This window comes from Henningerozyma blattae, chromosome 2, assembly GCF_000315915.1.
Source record: "Henningerozyma blattae CBS 6284 chromosome 2, complete genome".
Classification (NCBI taxonomy): Eukaryota; Fungi; Ascomycota; class Saccharomycetes; order Saccharomycetales; family Saccharomycetaceae; genus Henningerozyma; species Henningerozyma blattae.
This window is the reverse complement of record NC_020186.1, coordinates 140368-157901: the sequence shown is the minus strand read 5'-3', so window position 1 is coordinate 157901 and position 17534 is coordinate 140368. Positions and strand designations below refer to the sequence as shown.

Genomic DNA, 17534 nt, shown 5'->3' with positions numbered 1-17534 from the left:
TATTGGGTCTGTTCAATGATATCTTCTGGAGAAGGTCTAAGTTCCAAAGCTTAGTAATTTTTATAAAAACAAACAACAACATTTTGGTATAGAAATATTGCCATTGTTTAAAGTTTAAAATTGTGCTAGGATAAGTTTACTTATTTTAGTTTATCTCGGATAAAAGACTTGCCTAGTATGTGAAAAGTCCGGAAAGCCTTAAAATTGTAAATAAGGCAACTTGAGAAATATGTTCGTGATTCGTTGAATTTGATTTCGGTAAATATTGATTTTTGTCATTTTCCAGGCAATTATATAAATAAATTCGTCTAGGGGACTTAATTGATGTAAATATGATTATTCATATAAATTATACATGTGTAATATTTTATGAATTATCGTTTCTAAAAAAGCAAGAATTTTAGAAGAGTAAACTAGATACCTATGAATCAATATCTTTAATAATGAGTGCAGTGATATCTAAACCAGAAGTTTTATCACAAGATGAAACTGTTACTCATAGGTTTAGCCCTAAGAAGCAATCATTTACCACACAAATGATTCAAAATTTTGATCAAATAAAACCAAGCACATTATTGAATTTAATACCAGAGCAAATAGAGGAAAATAAAAAATCAAAAAGAAATAGAAGGCCTGGTTTTAAATATTTTAATTATTTAAGGTATATCATCGTATTTTTAATGTTCTTCACTATATTTAATACTTTGATAATTTTCATTAGAAGTTGCATTGTAATATCAAAAGTTTTAGAATATATTATTTATACCAATTGCTTTCTATTAATGAGTATCCTTTTAATTTCCATGCGAGTGTTACATTTATATCTAACAGCTGATACACACCCACCACCATCAATAATCCGATGTGCTGCATCCAAAAGAAATGAAGAAACAGGAGATTATTTAATAAACTGTAACAAATGTGGCAGACAGATTACTCCAAAGGAATCTAGGTCAAGTTTAATATTTATGTATTTGGAAATTATTTTTATTTCAGCATCATTAAGTATAATATGTTGTTTACTAGGTTATTGCTTATTGCCAGATCCGGGTGAAAAGTCTCATTATCTTTTAATATTCAGAATCATATTTTTCTGTAACTTGTGTCAATGTTTATGCGTGTTTTTACTTGCATTGGATATTGTTAAAAATAGTTCAGTTCATCCTTTAGATCTAATTAACAGTATTGAATCATAAATCAGAATATAGTTGACTCTTTTTACTTTTAAACTTTCCCCATTATTCATTTAATCAAATAACGGCTTTTTATCTGTTCAGCACTCACTACATTTTTTAGCTAGCATCTCCCTTTATTTTAGTATCATATTAATCCAATAATTAATAAAGAAACATATTTATTTACATATATTTAATATATATTTTATAGAACTGTGATAATTTTATATCTGCTAATATTTTTTTCTTTACATATATACCATGGCAATTTGAAAGACAAATAAAAATAAGTTGAAATAATCTTCAGTAAAACTTCTGATATTGAAATTTATTTTATTTACACTTATATAAGTAATGTTCATTGAAAGTTAATCACACAATCTCAATTTCTTCTAATAATTGGCAAGTAAGCTTAGAGCCTAAGAAGGCATTATTTGAAAATCCCAACAATGCGAATTCATCATTAAAGGGTCTCTCCTATTGCTTCCTTTTGTAACTAGTTTGGCTTTTATCGGTGCCTCCAATTAGTAGCTAAGAGAGAATCATTTCACATTTACTGTCATTTGTTTTTATTTGACACAATTGAATCATTTTCGACTACGCATGCCCCTTTGACACCGATAATTGGCAAGATCTTAGAAAGGTTCGTAGGAATAAAAAGAGAAACCCCGAAGGTGTTATTTCGGCCCAAACGACAGGTGTAATTAAAATCTATACCTAGTTAGCGTCTGAAATAGTTCCTTTGTTTATTTGCCAAGAAATAGCTTTGAGAGGGGTGTTTTTTGTTGTTCATTGTTCTTGTATAACTAAATTTTCAATTTTTACTAAATCAAATATTTGAATAAATTATTTTAATTTAAAAAAATAAAAAATAAATTTAGCTAGCAGAATATTTTTTATTAAGGCAAAATAAAACTGCTAGGACAAATATCCAATAAACGAAAAATGGCTTTGAAAGATAATATAAATTTTTTTTTTAATAATTATGATATTAGAAATATATTTAATTATAATATATTGACTCATTCAATAGAGTTGAAGGATGATGAGGAATCCTTATTAATTCTAAACAATTCTGGTGTAAATAAGCATTTGAGAAAATTGCTTTTCCTTTATAAATATACATTTTGGTTTACAATAATAAACTCAATCTCAATATTACTTCGAAACTTTATACCTTCATTAAGTTTTTTAAATTTTTTTGTTATTACCTATTGTTTTATTGCAATCTTTAACATACTTTACTCCATAAATTTGTTCAAAACTTATTGTAAAGCACTTATCACGGCACCACCTCCTAGTTTAATAGAGTGTACTCAAAATGACACTTCAGAAAATAAAGAACTCAGAGATATTAGAAATATTAGTGAGAACCCTAGTTGTAAAAGATGCATTAAACAAATCTCTGCCAATGAGTCAGATTTTATTTTGAAAAATATATATATTTCAATAAGAATTACAATTATTTCGTTAGTGGTAATTGCCTGTTTCATTAATTATGTGGTATATACTAATGAGGATGGTACACCTTTCGATTATTTTTTCCCATTATTGAATGTCTTATTTTGCAATTATATCCAATGTGTCAGCATAATAAAATTGTTTAATGATTTAATTGAATTTAGTTTAATACATCCATTAGATTTGGTAAATGAGGTAACACCCTCGGATAGAATGTAGAAAAAATCTATGGAAAAAGAATTTTCATTTTATTTGGGTAAAAGTAAAGGAACAATATGAAAAAAATAATAGTTTGAAAAATAGTATTGATTGTTAGACAAAACACATCCTTAAGGCATCCATATAATTTGATAAATTAAGAATAGAATATATAGATTTGGTAAAATATATCTTCCTAAGGTTAAATAATTATTCTTAGTAAAATCATCTACAAATTATATATAAATTCCATTAATTATATATACATTAGGATTTGTTGGCTAACTATTTTAATAATTTTGGGACCCAAAAAAAGGGAAAAAATGTGGTCTTCAAAGTTAGACCAAAAAGCATCAAATAGAATAGTTCCAAATGAGTATTTAACTAGTATGAATATGGATATTTTCACCAAGATCTCTAAAATCAATCTATAAATATTGTTCTCAGCTACACTTTTAATAATTAGTTATAAGCATTAAATAAATTATTCTACAAAAGGATTAATGTCTATTGTCTGTTTTTAATAAATTAAGTCTGAGAAAGGCATTTTATTTTTCTATTTTTCAAACGTTACTTCTGCTTTATGTATCAATCCATAATTTTTACATATTTGCTCTGCATTAGATTTAACGCATTGTAATGTTTCACCCAAAATTGTATCACTATTAAATGAGGGAATAAAATTTTCCTCAATTTGCTTTGTAGAATATAAATTTAAAATATACTCTAATAAACCCTTAATATTGATCACTTTTGACACTTCATCAGCCTCGCTAAAGGTAAAAACTAATAGATCCTCGAATTTCTTGGTCTTGGGATCCTGTTTTATTACATCCCAGAATGCAATAGAGTTTGGTGAAAGAATATTGTAGAAATTGCAAGTATGTGACTTTGTCGACCAATCTAAAACTTCAATATTAAAATCTAGTGAGGGTACTATCAACTCTTGATGGTATATGCCATCTTCTTCTATAATAACATCTAGCATTGGCCTGTAAAATTTACTACCACAACCACAATCATCAATATGCAATTTTGAAAACCCCACAAAGATTTGTTTGCCATGAATTCTAGGTATTATTGAAGGTAATTGTACAAATTGTGTACCACCACGAATACCACCAAAGTGATTTTTTTTTGTCAAACCTAAAGTCTGTTTTGTAAATATTTTCTCACAAATACCATCATCTAATGAGCATTTAACAATCTCTAACGGAGTATAGTGATACATAAAATGAATTGACCCTCGAGAAAACATTGAGGTATTTATATCAGAATCAGTGAAAAATGGTGCCCAATTTTTTTCCATGTGGTTCATGCCTTCGAAGTTTAATTCTAAAAGAGGATTTAATTTTCGATGTGGAAACAAAGCATGCATCTTCCTATTTTGTTTTGTATCCATATTAAATACTACAACTGGTTCTTCTTGATTGTGAAATTTTCTTAAAACAATTCTTGGATCTTCTGAACCAGCAAATTGTGTTTTCTCTAACATTGGAAATTTATATACTGTTGGGTATGTTACAAAATATTGATCGATAATGTTTTGCATTCGTCTTTTATTTTCAAAATAAATCTTATTTTTTTCAGCAATACAAGTGTCATATTTAGTTGGGTCATATATAAATATTTTGCATGTATCCTTTGTTAAACTGTAATCACTTTCAAGTTTCTCAATTTCTAAGTCAATGTTTTGTGGAATTTGGATATCGTGTTTTGGAATTCTTTTATCTTTAATTTCTTCCCAATTTCTATCAAAAGCCTGAGCTCTTATAAGTGAGATATCAGGGCCAGCTTTAGAACCATGGGACGAATACATTAATCTTGTCACAGTTATATAGCATTGTTCACTTTCCATCCATACACTTGAAGATCCAAATCTAAACCAACTTTTTTTTACAATTTCATAATCACTCTTATCTTTTTCGTTTTCTTGTTGTACATGTTCTGCAATAAATCTATCCTCCACATCAAAATCTTTTGATAATAAATATTTCCTTACACCAATTAAGTCATCTTTTATCATTTTTTGTTCTTTTGAATAAAATATTTTTGCTTCATATTCAAGATCATCACACTCGACTAAATCTTTGTAATCTTTACTTGATAATAATTCCAAATCTTTTACTGTAACCAATTTTCCCTTTGTATCTTGCTTCTGTGGTGCTTCAGAATTCTTTTTAGAAATTAATCCTTCTAGTTTTAGATTAGTGATATAGCCTTTAACTTGATAAGATTCATAATTTTCATCATTCAAAATTGATTCTGAGATTGGGAAGGCACTTACATCTCTCTTATTTGCTAGTGAAATGAGATCTACGCCACTTAATTCCGTTTTAAATCGAATTTTTTGCCCTCTAGAATTTTTCTTTAACCCTTCAAAGGAATAATTTACAATAGAACAGATTATTGTGGCTAATATTAATGAGGTGACCATAATTTTCAATTTCATATTAAAATTTCTTCCTGTTTTGAAAAATTTTTCAAAATATTTCAATGGAAATATCTTATCATTATTAAACTCTCCATAAAATCGAGATATATTAACGTTTTTGCTTGCAATGTAATTTCTTATTTTAATTTTTGTGTTTGAATAGAAGGATGAGATTCGAGAAGGTTTTGTTATTGAGTTAACATTTTTAGGTAATGTTTTTCCACTTTGATTTTCAGTTTTAATACCTAACTCTGTTTGTATAAGCATTGAGTTTTTCTTTGTTTCAGGAAAATATTTCAAAACTACTAAGAAATTACTTTAACACTATTAAATTAATAAGTAATATATCCAAATAGTATCAATACTAAAGATCAGATAAAGAAGGAATCTTATATATCATAGCTAACTTACAAATACGATAGATAAAAAAGTATTTTAGGAAGAACTATTTTTTTTAGCTACGTGCAATATCAAAACAGTACCATAATACAGCAAGTACTTAATGTTTACTTCAAGGACTGGATTAACTCGTTTATGCCTCGCAAAAAATTAAAAACCAACTTTATATGGATTCGAGTAATACATAAATTGCTAAATATTAAGTAAAATTTAATGGCCAAAGATATATAACTTTATCTCTCTGTAGAAAAAATGGTATTATTTTCTTTAGAAAAAAAAAAAAGTGAGAGATTTTTTTGTTGATAAGAATGGTTGCTTTGAATAACTGACTAGTAAGAATTGAACTATCTAAACGAGAATAAAAGTATTCAATTCACCGATGGGATATCTTTGGTATCTTGGATATAATACGTAATCAAGGCTGTTTTTCTTAGTGCCCATTGTCATAACGAAGGAAATAATGAACTAGCAAAGAAATATTTCTTGTGGGATACGTGATACGATTTTTCGGGAACTATTTCCATTTAACCATTTCCGTAATGAACTCCGATGCATGATCCACTGCCGCATTTGTTTGAAGTGCCTAATATATATTTTAGGGCACATTCTCTGGCTAGCCACAAAGTTCTGGCCAGGGACTTCTATCGAATTGGGAAATATCCTCGTTTAGCTCTCCAGAAGAAAGCTGCACAGATCTCAGGATCGTGAAGTTAAAACCTTGTATATGAAACTTATATATGTCGTTTATCTGATGATTAATTGTAAATCAACAGTCTAAGAGTTAATTAATCTAGGAATGAAAAAAGAAAATATTTTTGTAAAAGTTTCTAAAATTAGCATAATCGAAAAAAATTTAAGAAATTAAAATTCATGAGGTCTTTTACGGATCGAATATTTTCATTATGGAGATATTTGCATTGAGTTGTGTTAAAATTCGAATACGTAATATTCTATCAAAGAAATTACTATTTAGTAACTATATCTATATTCTATTAAATTTTGATGAGGGTGAAAAAAATAAAATGTAAAGCCAACTTTGAGGCCTCTTTCATTGAGCATATAATTCACCATACTTCTTACATGAGTTTTGAGAGTAACTTCTAACACACTTCATCGAATTCTGTAATTCTATATCATTGTTAGCTGAAACTGTTTTGCTTTCGCTAATATCATTCTTAGCGTACATCTGTAAGATATAATTTAAAAGGCCCTTTATATTAATTACTTTCGAAAGTTCATCTGCTTCACTGAATGTAAAAACCAATACATCTTCGAAATTTTTGGTCTTGGGATCTTGTCTAATTATATCCCAAAATGCAATAGAATTAGGTGATAAAATGTTATAGAATTTACACTTATCAGAATCCAAGTCCCAATTTAAAACTTTTATATTGAAATCCATAGATGGTACCATCAATTCATGATAGTACGTTCCTTTTTCTTCTACTATTATATCTAGTATCGGCCTGTAAAATCTTGAACCACAGCCACAATCATTTAGATGAGTTTTCGCAAGACCAACAAATATTTGTTTATCTTTTAAGTTTGGAATAGCAGATGGTAATTGAACAAATTGAGTGCCGCCACGAATATGTCCAAAGTTACTCTTATTACTACGTTTTGAGTGCTTTGAAGAAAAATATTCTTTTTCGCAGTAACCATCATCTAAAGAGCATTTTAATATTTCCAATGGTTCATAGTTATAAACAAAGTGAATAGTACCTCGTGAGCCAGTAACTGGCTCAAGATCTTTGCTGGTAAGGAAAGGCGCCCAATTTTTCTCCATTCCACGAATACCTTTGAAATTTAACTCAACTATACGATTTATTTCACGATGTGGAGAAAAGACATGCATTCTTCTTGCATGAGTAGTAGCCATATTGAAAACTATTAGAGGCTCTTCTATGTTCCCTGTTTTTTTCAATATTATTTTTGGGTCTTCCGGTCCCATATAAACTTTTTTCTCAAGCATGGGGAACTTATAGACAGTTGGATATGTGACGTAATATTTATCAATTAATTCTTGTCTTGTATTCTTATTCTTTAAACATTCTTCATAATTAAGATCTGACTCTTTACAGCAATTATAATCTAAATTATTTAATATTGTTTGATCCTCGATTGGTATTGCAGTCTCTAAAATTGGAATTCTTTTCCCTTTTATTTCTTTCCAGTTTTTGTCAAAGGTTTGTGCTCTAATTAGAGAAATATTTGGAACTTTTTTTGATCCATCTGGAGAATACATTAATCTAGAAACAGTTAAAAAGCATTGTTCACTTTCCATCCAAACACTGGAAGAACCAAACATAAACCAATTCTTTTTAGCAATGGCATCATTGCTTAGACCTTTTTCTTCTTTTTTAGTAATTTGTTTCGCAATAAATTTATCAATTTCGTCTTTATCCTGAGATAACAAATGTTTTCTTATAGGACCTAATTTTTCTCCCAACGTTATGGATTTTTTTGAAACGAATATCTCTGATGTATATTCTAAATATTTACATTCTATGTCTTTTGTATCGGATTTATGATTTTGTTCAATTGATAAATTGCTGGATTTAGGATTAAAAATAATTCCAGAAAATTTGTAAGTGCCATAGCTACTATCCTTCATTAGCTCTTTAGATAATGGGAAATCACTTATAGACCTTTGGTTTACAATATTTGTTAAATCAATATTTGTTAGTTGGTTTTTTGATTTAATTAGAACATTATCCAAGGAGCTTTGGTTCAAAAAAATTAAACCGTTTTCCTTATTTTGAGAAAGATTTAGAGGAGTAAATATTAAGACAATTATGAGTATTTGTAACAGAATTAAATTTTTTATCTTAACATTAATAGTTTCTAAAGATATTATATAAATTTTACCCCAAAAATATTTAACATTTTGAAAAGATAATATTTCGCATAATTTCTCCAAGATATTTTTTGACTTATTAGTTATATCTGAGAGTTTGGAAGAAAATAGAATAGAAAATTCATCAAGTTCAAATTCTGAATCTGAAGCTTCTGAATCTGTTTCCAATTCAAAAGGTTGAATATTTTGTCTAGAATTAGGATCGTATAGGCTCATATTATCATATGGAGAGATTTTTGGAACAAAAAAATGATCTATCCCACAAAAACTTTAAAATATATTTTCAAAAGATAGTGTTTTTTATATATATTCAAGAAACATTGTGAGTCAAGAATGTATGTCAATCATTCATTCTACCAAAAATTCTACAGGCCTCGAAAAACTTGATAAGTTGCAATACTACTAAAGCTTTTGGCATTAGAAATATAGTACGAAAAGAGTATATAATTTATGTCCTGAAAATATTATTCGTCATTTGCCAAATATTTGCTGTCAGAAAAAAATAAAAATGTTTCCCAAAATGTAATAGGCAAATAAGTATTTTTTACATATTTCGTGAATTGCCTGAAGGAAATGTTTAAGTATCTAATGCTTACGGAGTCGGGATAATAATTGTACCACTTATGATAGAAATCAATGAAAATATACGCAAATGTTTTACAAATATATATTCTTTTCTTGGCTAACTATCGAAAAGTGTTTCCTATGAGTGGTTAGAGGATTAAATGAACCAAAAAAAATGGAAAATAACAAATACTTTGGAGACTAAAAAAAGAATATATAGAAATAAATTGCATACTTAAATTACGAGATGAAAATGTAGGTTCCGATATTTTTTTTTCGCTTTGAAATTATATTCAGTTTACTGGAATGCTTTTACACATCAATAATTCTTTAGTAATTTAATAAAAAACTTAATTTTGCTCTCATAGCAACACGTACCGTTAAGAAAGGAACGAAAAATATATATTTTTAGAAACCACTCTATGGCTTGTACTGGCACACATACATAATGGCTAACATGTAAAAATTTCTCCTTCATTACTTATGTAAAACCTGTTAAGGAGGGTTAGTGTCTTAAAAGAGTCTAAATTGAATTATAACCATGCCTATAACTTCATTAAGAAAGGGCAACCGTAGGAATGTGTGTGCGGGAACTTAGTTCTTGTTTTGTTGGTAAAGACTGTTTAAAACCGAGATTTTCATTTTCAGTACATACACGAAGAAACTAGAATGGTGCGGGTGGCTGCAAGTTCTGCCAATTGCTCGAATTAACTTTTAACAATAAAATACGCCCATCACCAAAAAATCGATTGTTGAAAAAAAATTGAAGAAAAAAGAATGCTAAAAATTGCAGATGTCTTGCATTAATAAGTTTGATCAGGTTATAAAATAATTACAAGTTATTTATGGCTGAGTAAATACTGTTATTCAAGTATATATTCAAAAATGTAATATTATTAGCATCTCAGCTAAATTCATATTCTAGAACTTGATCATGCATGGTTACTTGTTAATTTTTTAAAGAATTCACTGGTAGCGTATATACGGCTACTTGATTTTAAAAGTGGCATGTAGGTAAAAGAAGTATAAGATAAACTTATGGATAGTTTTGAATTTAAAAAAGTTGAACTGAAGCTTTCAATAAAAAATAATTATAATAGAAGTCTATAATACTCTGAAGACTTTTATTGTATCATTCAAAAATAATAGTTTGCTAAAAGTATTTCAAACAAAGTATTTTTCACAGACAAGATAAATATTATTTCTAACTTCGAAAGTTTATGATAACTTAGTGGAGTCCGTTTTATCTCGTTATGTTTATTTTACAAAATACTCTTTCTATATCTTTCAAACTCCAAAATTCTAAATATACAATGATGCTAGTAAATGTTATGTAAATAAAATAGTAAAATAATGTTCATGTATGTAAATTATAATATAGAGATATCACCTACGTTCACCTTAGTCTTCCTCTGGATGTGATTCACCATATTCTCTACAGATGTTTTCAGCCTTGGATTTAACACATTGTAAAGTCTTTCCTAGAGCCACGTCGGTATCAGAAGATGGTACGAAATTATCTTCAATATCCTTTTCACTATATAAATTGATAATATAATCAAGGAGACCTCTAACATTGATCGCTTTTGATACTTCATCTGCCTCACTGAAGGTAAATACAAGAAGATCCTCAAATTTCTTAGTGTGTGGATCTTGTCTAATTACGTCCCAGAATGCAATAGAGTTTGGTGAAAGAATATTGTAGAACTTGCAAGTATGTGACTTTGTAGACCAATCTAATACTTCAATATTGAAATCCATAGAAGGCACAATTAATTCTTGGTGAAATATTCCCTTTTCTTCAACAATTATATTAAGCATTGGTCTATAAAATCTAGACCCACAACCACAATTATTAATATGTAATTTTGAAAACCCAACTAATATAGTCTTACCATTTATTCTTGTAATTACAGATGGTAGTTGGACAAACTGTGTTCCACCTCTAATTCCCCCATACTCATTCTTACCTGTCAAACCTAAAGTTTGTTTTGTGAAGACTTTTTCACAATTACCGTCATTTAAAGAACATAGTAAAATCTCAAGTGGGTTGTAGTTATGAACAAAGTGGATATAACCTCTAGATAATTCAGAGCTATCGAAATCTGAATCTAAGAAAAATGGCGCCCAGTTTTTTTGCATTCCCTTCATTCCTGGAAAGTTCAATTCAACTAATGGATGTAATGCACGGTGTGGAAGGAAAGCATGCATCTTTCTATCTTTAATAGTATCCATATTGAAAACAACGACTGGTTCCTCTTGATTTCCAAATTTTCTTAGCACAATTCTTGGATCTTCGGGACCTGTGTAAATTCTATGAGCAACAATTGGGAATTTATAAACTGTTGGATATGTGACAAAGTATTGATCGATTAAACTTTGTGCTCTCTTTTTGTTTTCCAAGTTTACTTTATTCTTTTCAACTACACAGGCACCATATTGAGCTGGGCTGTTCATATATTTATCACATGATTTATGGTTTAGGTCATATTCGTTTTCTAGCTCTTCAATTTGCTTTTCGATATCTTTTGGAAGTTTTACATCAACCTTAGGAATACGTTTACCTTTAATTTCTTTCCAATTTTTATCGAATGTTTGAGCTCTTATTAGAGAAATATCAGGGTAAGCCTTGTTTCCCCCTTTACAATACATCAATCTTGTTACTGTTACGTAGCATTGTTCACTTTCCATCCACACACTTGAAGAACCAAATCTATACCAACTTCTCTTGACAATTTCAATATCAGTCTTATCTTTTTCGTTTTCTTGTTGTACATGTTCTGCAATAAATTTATCTTCAGCATCGAAATCCTTTGCTAATAAATATTTTCTTAATGCAATTAAATCATCTTCAATAAATGTTTGTTCTTTTGAATACTTAACACTTGAAGTATATTCAAGATCCTCACATTCAACTATTTGATTGTAGTCACTACTGGAGATTAATTCTAATTCATTTATGGAAACTAAATCTTCAGCTGCCTGCTTTTCATGTTTTTCTATAAAATCTGATTTTTCGTTTTGTTTTTTATTAATTAGATTGTTAACATTCAAGTTACTGATATACCCAGTGAATTTATAAGTATCATAATTTCCCTCGTCCAATAATTCATCCGAAATTGGAAAGTTTTTGAGAGATCTCTTGTTTACAATTGATGTAAGATCTAACCGTCCCAAGTCTTTTTTTCTTTCAATCACTTTTGCATTGGTGAGATTTTTTGAATTATTATTACCGTCACCAAAATTACTAAATCTTAACGAGAAGATCAAGCAAAGAAGTAATATTATGGCGAACAATATTTTTGAATTTAAATTTAATTTTTTACCCCTGGATAAATATTTTACTAAATATTTGACTGAAAAAATATCTTTTGAGTTTTCAAAATTTTCATAATATTTTGAATTTTTATACTTTTTTAAGTTTTTCTTAAAGAAAGGGTCAGAATTTTTAGTTTCAAGTTTTGAATTATCATTTTCTGTTGAGTTTTTCGTTTCATCAATGATATCAGGCTTTTTCCCAGAAGGATTTGAAGACATATTTGGTTGGTGAAAGTAAAATAGATGAAGTTAGCAAGGAAGTAATTATAGAAAAGTGAAAAAATTTCTTTATTAAAGCGTTCAAATATTTTGTTTCGTGCAGAATATTAGCCAGGGAAAAAAATAGAAAAAAAATAGTTTATAAAACTTGTTCTATAAGGAGTATATATCTCTTGCTAATGTGTCTCAATGATTAAAACTGGAGAGAAGGAAACTGTGGTCTAAAGAGAATTTCTTCAGAGACAAATATTAATATATATTATAAATAATAATAGTACTAATAGTAATGATAAAAATAATAATAATAATAATAAACACCAAATGGGGAAGATGGTTGTAAATTGCAAGACATTGTACGTTATAAACACTAGGGCATCGAAAATAGCTAATCTTACTTATATAATATCGAAAAGGGTTTCCCAAAATATTCTAGAACTGAACTTTCCACAGTAAACTTCTAAAGCACCAAGTTAGATAATGTCAATCGAATCATAGGATTATAGTTCTGGCAACTAAAGTAGGTAAAAATAGAGAAATGCTTAAGAAATCCCTACTAAGAAATATCGAAGAGGTATTAGAAAAAATTTTTTGAATTTTTCTTTTTTCATATTTCTTTTACTGAAGAAGCTTATCTCGAAGACATATAGTTAGTACTGACTGTAAAGCATATGTGCAGCACTAACTGTGTGTCTTCTATTGGTAACGTAAAATGAATCCAACTAGGTATTTGCGAAAACTTATAAGATCCGTTCTAATACGGTAGTGCCTGAAAAGCTGAACAGTCCTCTGTAATGCTCCATTTCAGTCAGCTATGAGCATTTTTTTTTTCTCGGTTCATAATATTGACATTCTGCAATTTCTATAATCCATATTGGGTTAAATCCTGTACATTCCCGCACTAACAACGAAATTCGCGAATCTGAATGGGTCTAGGCAACTGGGATCAAATAACAAAATAGCCTTATTCGTATATATGCATATATATAGGTGAATGTTCGTGTGTTGTATGTTTATATGAATAAATAAAGAAACACTTTGATTAATAAAGTTTTCTGTTAACTTCTAGCACTAGCATCATGTCATTAGTTTAGAAGTCATCAAATTCTTCGGAATTTCAATGCTTTATAACTACGTCTTTGAAGTTATCAGAGGAATTACTTTTTAGAAATCTTCAGTTATCGGCATCCAGCTTCCTCTTAACTAAAAATATTCCCTTTAACAGGGTTCAGCTTTGTCTTCCCTATTCAAGACACATCAGTAACCCGTCTTAAGAAAAGAGATTACCAACAAAACAATTTGTTGGAGAAAGTGTATATATTTATCGAAGTAAAGGAAGACATCTATGGCTAGAATATAGTTCGAAAAAGAAAAATTAAAGCATAAGGTGAAACAGAAATGAGAGCTGGTAGCTCTTAATAGCTTGGTGATTTAATTTTTCTGATTGAGAACGGAATAGACATAGAAACAGAATAGCTTCTCCCCCCTCTCCCTCTTCTACATGAAATTAATAAATAAATGACAACTTGGAAGGAAAAAAGAAAGAAAAAAACCCAAATATTGACATAAATATACAACACTAGGTTGTTCTTAGATCTTGCATTCAGCTGAATACGTAATCCGAATTTGCATTGAATATACCTCAAGTGCAAATTTTTCACATATACAAAATATAGAGGCACAATTTGGTCATTGTTTAGCGGAAAAACGGGTCTACCTCAGACTTAGACATTCTGTGGGAAAAAAAGAAACTCGGAGCTATACAATCCCGTATCAGGAATATAACCCGCTAATAAGTAAATTCTCGATTCGTGCTATGTGATTGGCCTGTTTTGGAGGAAATTTATACGAAAGAAGATATAGATCGGCATTGATCGGCATAAGGAAACGTTAATTGAAATAATTCAAAATAGGAAGGTAAATAATGGGTTTTATTTTAAAAGCCAACCTGAATAAATATTTTGTGTTTCAAATGAAGAATGTTATTGATATGAAACGAACAATGGTTATTTTTAGAAGAAATGATCTGCAGCAAAATGGCAATTTTAGAGTACAAAATATGCAGAGCTTGTCATACATTGATGTAGAGGCCATATATATTATTCATAGATGTTTCAAGAGTAAAATTTCTTTGAAAAAAAAGTTTTTAAAACTTAATCAGTTCGTGCCAGACAACCTCTTGGTCATAGAATTGGTCTTATTGTAAAAAAGTCAATTCAGTTTATAATTTGATATACCCTTAAAGGTTAATTGCGCATTAAAGAAATGTGTATATTCTACTGATTTAACTGTTAAGATATATTTTATTAGAATAGATAAAGAGATACAGATGTAAAGTTAAAATATACGATACAAAAGAATATGAAAAAAATAATAGTGATAATAATATAATGAAATGAGAAACTATTGAAGTTTAAAAAAATGTCTGATAATAAAAATAATACGATGTGTGTATGTAACCAGCCGGGGTAATAATAAAAAAGATATTGTAAAAAATATGAAGAGGATGAGATAAAAAAAAAATTAATTTAAATGAATTGCGATTTTGGACGACAAAAAAATAAATGAGAAAATGATAATGAAAGAAAATTTGAATGTAAAAAAGAAACTTTGTAAAATTTTTGGCAAACGTATTTTTTTTCTATGAGACAAATGTCAAATAAAATAAATGCCTATACGACAGCATCACCATCAGTCGACCCACTTGAATTTGTCTCTGGTTGGTGCAATTTATCCTCTTTCATTTCATCACCACTTTCAATATCGGTTTCAGAAACGCCTGAATCTCTTGGTTGAGGTTCTGGTTGAACAGCCTTCTTGGATTTTTTGGATTTCTTTGTTGGTGGAGCATAATCTTCAACTGGAGGTTCGGCTTCTTGCATCATTAATTGATTATCAGCATCATCGGCCAAAGTCATTGTGGTAAATCTATGTAGTCTAACACCCATAGAATTTCCAGTTTTCCATAAACCACTTCTACCGTGAGAAGCTTTAATTGGTCTACAGACTTTGTACCATAAAACAATACAAGAGAAACAACTTAATAACCACGAAAGACCAGCAAATGCAATTGCAGCTTTGGCACAATTGCAAGGAACATGATATCTCTTTGTTGTATATTTATTAGTAAATGGATTATATTCACCACCAGTTTCTTGGTATCTTGTTTGAGATCCATACTTTGGATTATAAGTTTTTGTAAATTTATTATGACAACTGTGTTCACCAACTACTTTAGCTACAACAATAAAGCAACATAACCATAATAGATTCATAATAACCTCCCAGCAAAAATAGAAACCAGCAAAAACTAGACCAGGTACAATAGGTGGTAATAATATAACGAAAAGAGAATAACAAGTGCCAATAGCACCTTGGGCTAAACTGAAATTAAATCTTTTTGAACCGTGGAAATGGGATTCTGACATAGCAGCAGCTAATAATGACATGACCAATACGGAGGAACAAAATTCCCAGAATCTTAAATTAATTAATAAAAAAACTGTAAGTTTTGAGGTCATTTTTTTTTCTTTTTGAATTATTATTTGATTATTTTTAGCGGCAAAAAAAAAGGGAGTAGTGCTTTAATAGTAATGATTATTGTATTTTATTGTAATAAAAAATCTTTCTTCTTCTGTTTTATACTATAAAATAGTTTATAAAATATGAAGTAATACGTTAGTGTTCGTATAATCTGATTATACTGTAGGAAAAAATAAAATAAATAAATAGATAAAGGGGAGTAGGAATGTGTAAGTTACAAAACCATAGGTTGGTACTTATATAGTTTTAAAAATAAGCTGGTTGTTTTCTGAATCAACAAGGTATAAACCAAGTAAGAAATAAAAAAACAAAAGAGTCAATCAAATGAAAACAATAATTAATTAAGATTCACTAAAACTCAAGGCAAGCACCGACTAAAATAAAAACAAAATAATAAGAAAAATAAATTGAATATTATGTTTGTATACTTTTTTAACCTTGATCCTTAAAGTTATTGATTACGTAGAAAAATCTACCAAATAGTAATTTAAAATGGACAACCAAAAAGGTCTAATAATAAAGCCAATTACTGGGGATCCCTTCCTTTTTTTAATTTGAGATAGATACTGACACAATTATTTTTGTACTAATGATGTTAATATTAACATGATATGTGTTAAGGAAGAAAATAAGGTAGAAAAAACAGAATACACGAAATGTGTTTTTCCAATTGGTTAAGATACAGCACTAATACTTTGTTACGAAAGAGGGAAAAAATAGTCACGTCGCAACACGGAGTTGTAAAATATGTCTTATAGATTGTTAAATGATAAACCAACGGTCTTAATTTAGCTCGAATCAAATTAAATATTATAATATTGAATACTATTAGTTAAAAATAGACATTCTAAAATCATCCCAGTATGACACAGATAATATAACATACGTATGGATAAAAAAATAAAGGGCTTAACCATGAAAAGTGGACTAAAGGAGAAAGAGAAGAACAAGTGTTACAATATATTCATTTTTTTTTCACAGAATAAAATTATATTTCATGACCAATTTAGAAATGCTTGTTGCGAAACTTTCATAATGAGATGTGAAAAATTTTGAAATGATGATCCAAAAGAAATATTTGTTAATTAAAGTAGAAAAAAAGCAGTAAGATATGAAATACGAAAATTAAATGCTGGGTGAAAATCTCGATTTACTGGGGTTGGATATTCTCTTAATGTCAAACCTAGAATTTATTGGTTTAACGTGTTATTAAGAAAAAAAAGTCGTGTTATTTACACTTTCACTCTGTCAAATTTGTGATTCGAGATCTAACGTGATAACCTCTCCTGATTCCTATTAGTTAAAGGTTCTATCATTTTCTACAAGTGATTTGTGCCTAATCGAATCGGTATTAAGGATTAACCCTTGA

The 17534-nt window shown here is 28.9% G+C and overlaps 6 protein-coding genes across 6 annotated transcripts; 2 read left to right on the top strand and 4 right to left on the bottom strand.

Annotated features, from left to right (window-relative positions):
* Positions 1 to 443: 443 nt before the first annotated feature.
* TBLA0B00720 (uncharacterized protein) lies at positions 444 to 1196 on the top strand (the record flags this gene model as incomplete). Its single annotated transcript, XM_004178386.1, has 1 exon — positions 444 to 1196. One exon carries the CDS (start codon positions 444 to 446, stop codon positions 1194 to 1196), a length of 753 nt encoding a protein of 250 aa, XP_004178434.1.
* A 924-nt stretch (positions 1197 to 2120) lies between these two features.
* TBLA0B00710 (uncharacterized protein) lies at positions 2121 to 2855 on the top strand (the record flags this gene model as incomplete). The annotated part of the gene is made up of 1 exon (XM_004178385.1): positions 2121 to 2855. One exon carries the CDS (start codon positions 2121 to 2123, stop codon positions 2853 to 2855), a length of 735 nt encoding a protein of 244 aa, XP_004178433.1.
* A 535-nt stretch (positions 2856 to 3390) lies between these two features.
* Positions 3391 to 5535, bottom strand: TBLA0B00700 (uncharacterized protein; the record flags this gene model as incomplete). The annotated part of the gene is made up of 1 exon (XM_004178384.1): positions 3391 to 5535. One exon carries the CDS (start codon positions 5533 to 5535, stop codon positions 3391 to 3393), a length of 2145 nt encoding a protein of 714 aa, XP_004178432.1.
* Positions 5536 to 6715: 1180 nt separating this feature from the next.
* Positions 6716 to 8740, bottom strand: TBLA0B00690 (uncharacterized protein; the record flags this gene model as incomplete). Its single annotated transcript, XM_004178383.1, has 1 exon — positions 6716 to 8740. One exon carries the CDS (start codon positions 8738 to 8740, stop codon positions 6716 to 6718), a length of 2025 nt encoding a protein of 674 aa, XP_004178431.1.
* Positions 8741 to 10489: 1749 nt separating this feature from the next.
* TBLA0B00680 (uncharacterized protein) lies at positions 10490 to 12625 on the bottom strand (the record flags this gene model as incomplete). Its single annotated transcript, XM_004178382.1, has 1 exon — positions 10490 to 12625. The coding sequence occupies one exon, from the start codon at positions 12623 to 12625 to the stop codon at positions 10490 to 10492; it is 2136 nt and encodes a 711-aa protein (XP_004178430.1).
* A 2669-nt stretch (positions 12626 to 15294) lies between these two features.
* TBLA0B00670 (uncharacterized protein) lies at positions 15295 to 16143 on the bottom strand (the record flags this gene model as incomplete). Its single annotated transcript, XM_004178381.1, has 1 exon — positions 15295 to 16143. One exon carries the CDS (start codon positions 16141 to 16143, stop codon positions 15295 to 15297), a length of 849 nt encoding a protein of 282 aa, XP_004178429.1.
* Positions 16144 to 17534: the final 1391 nt, after the last annotated feature.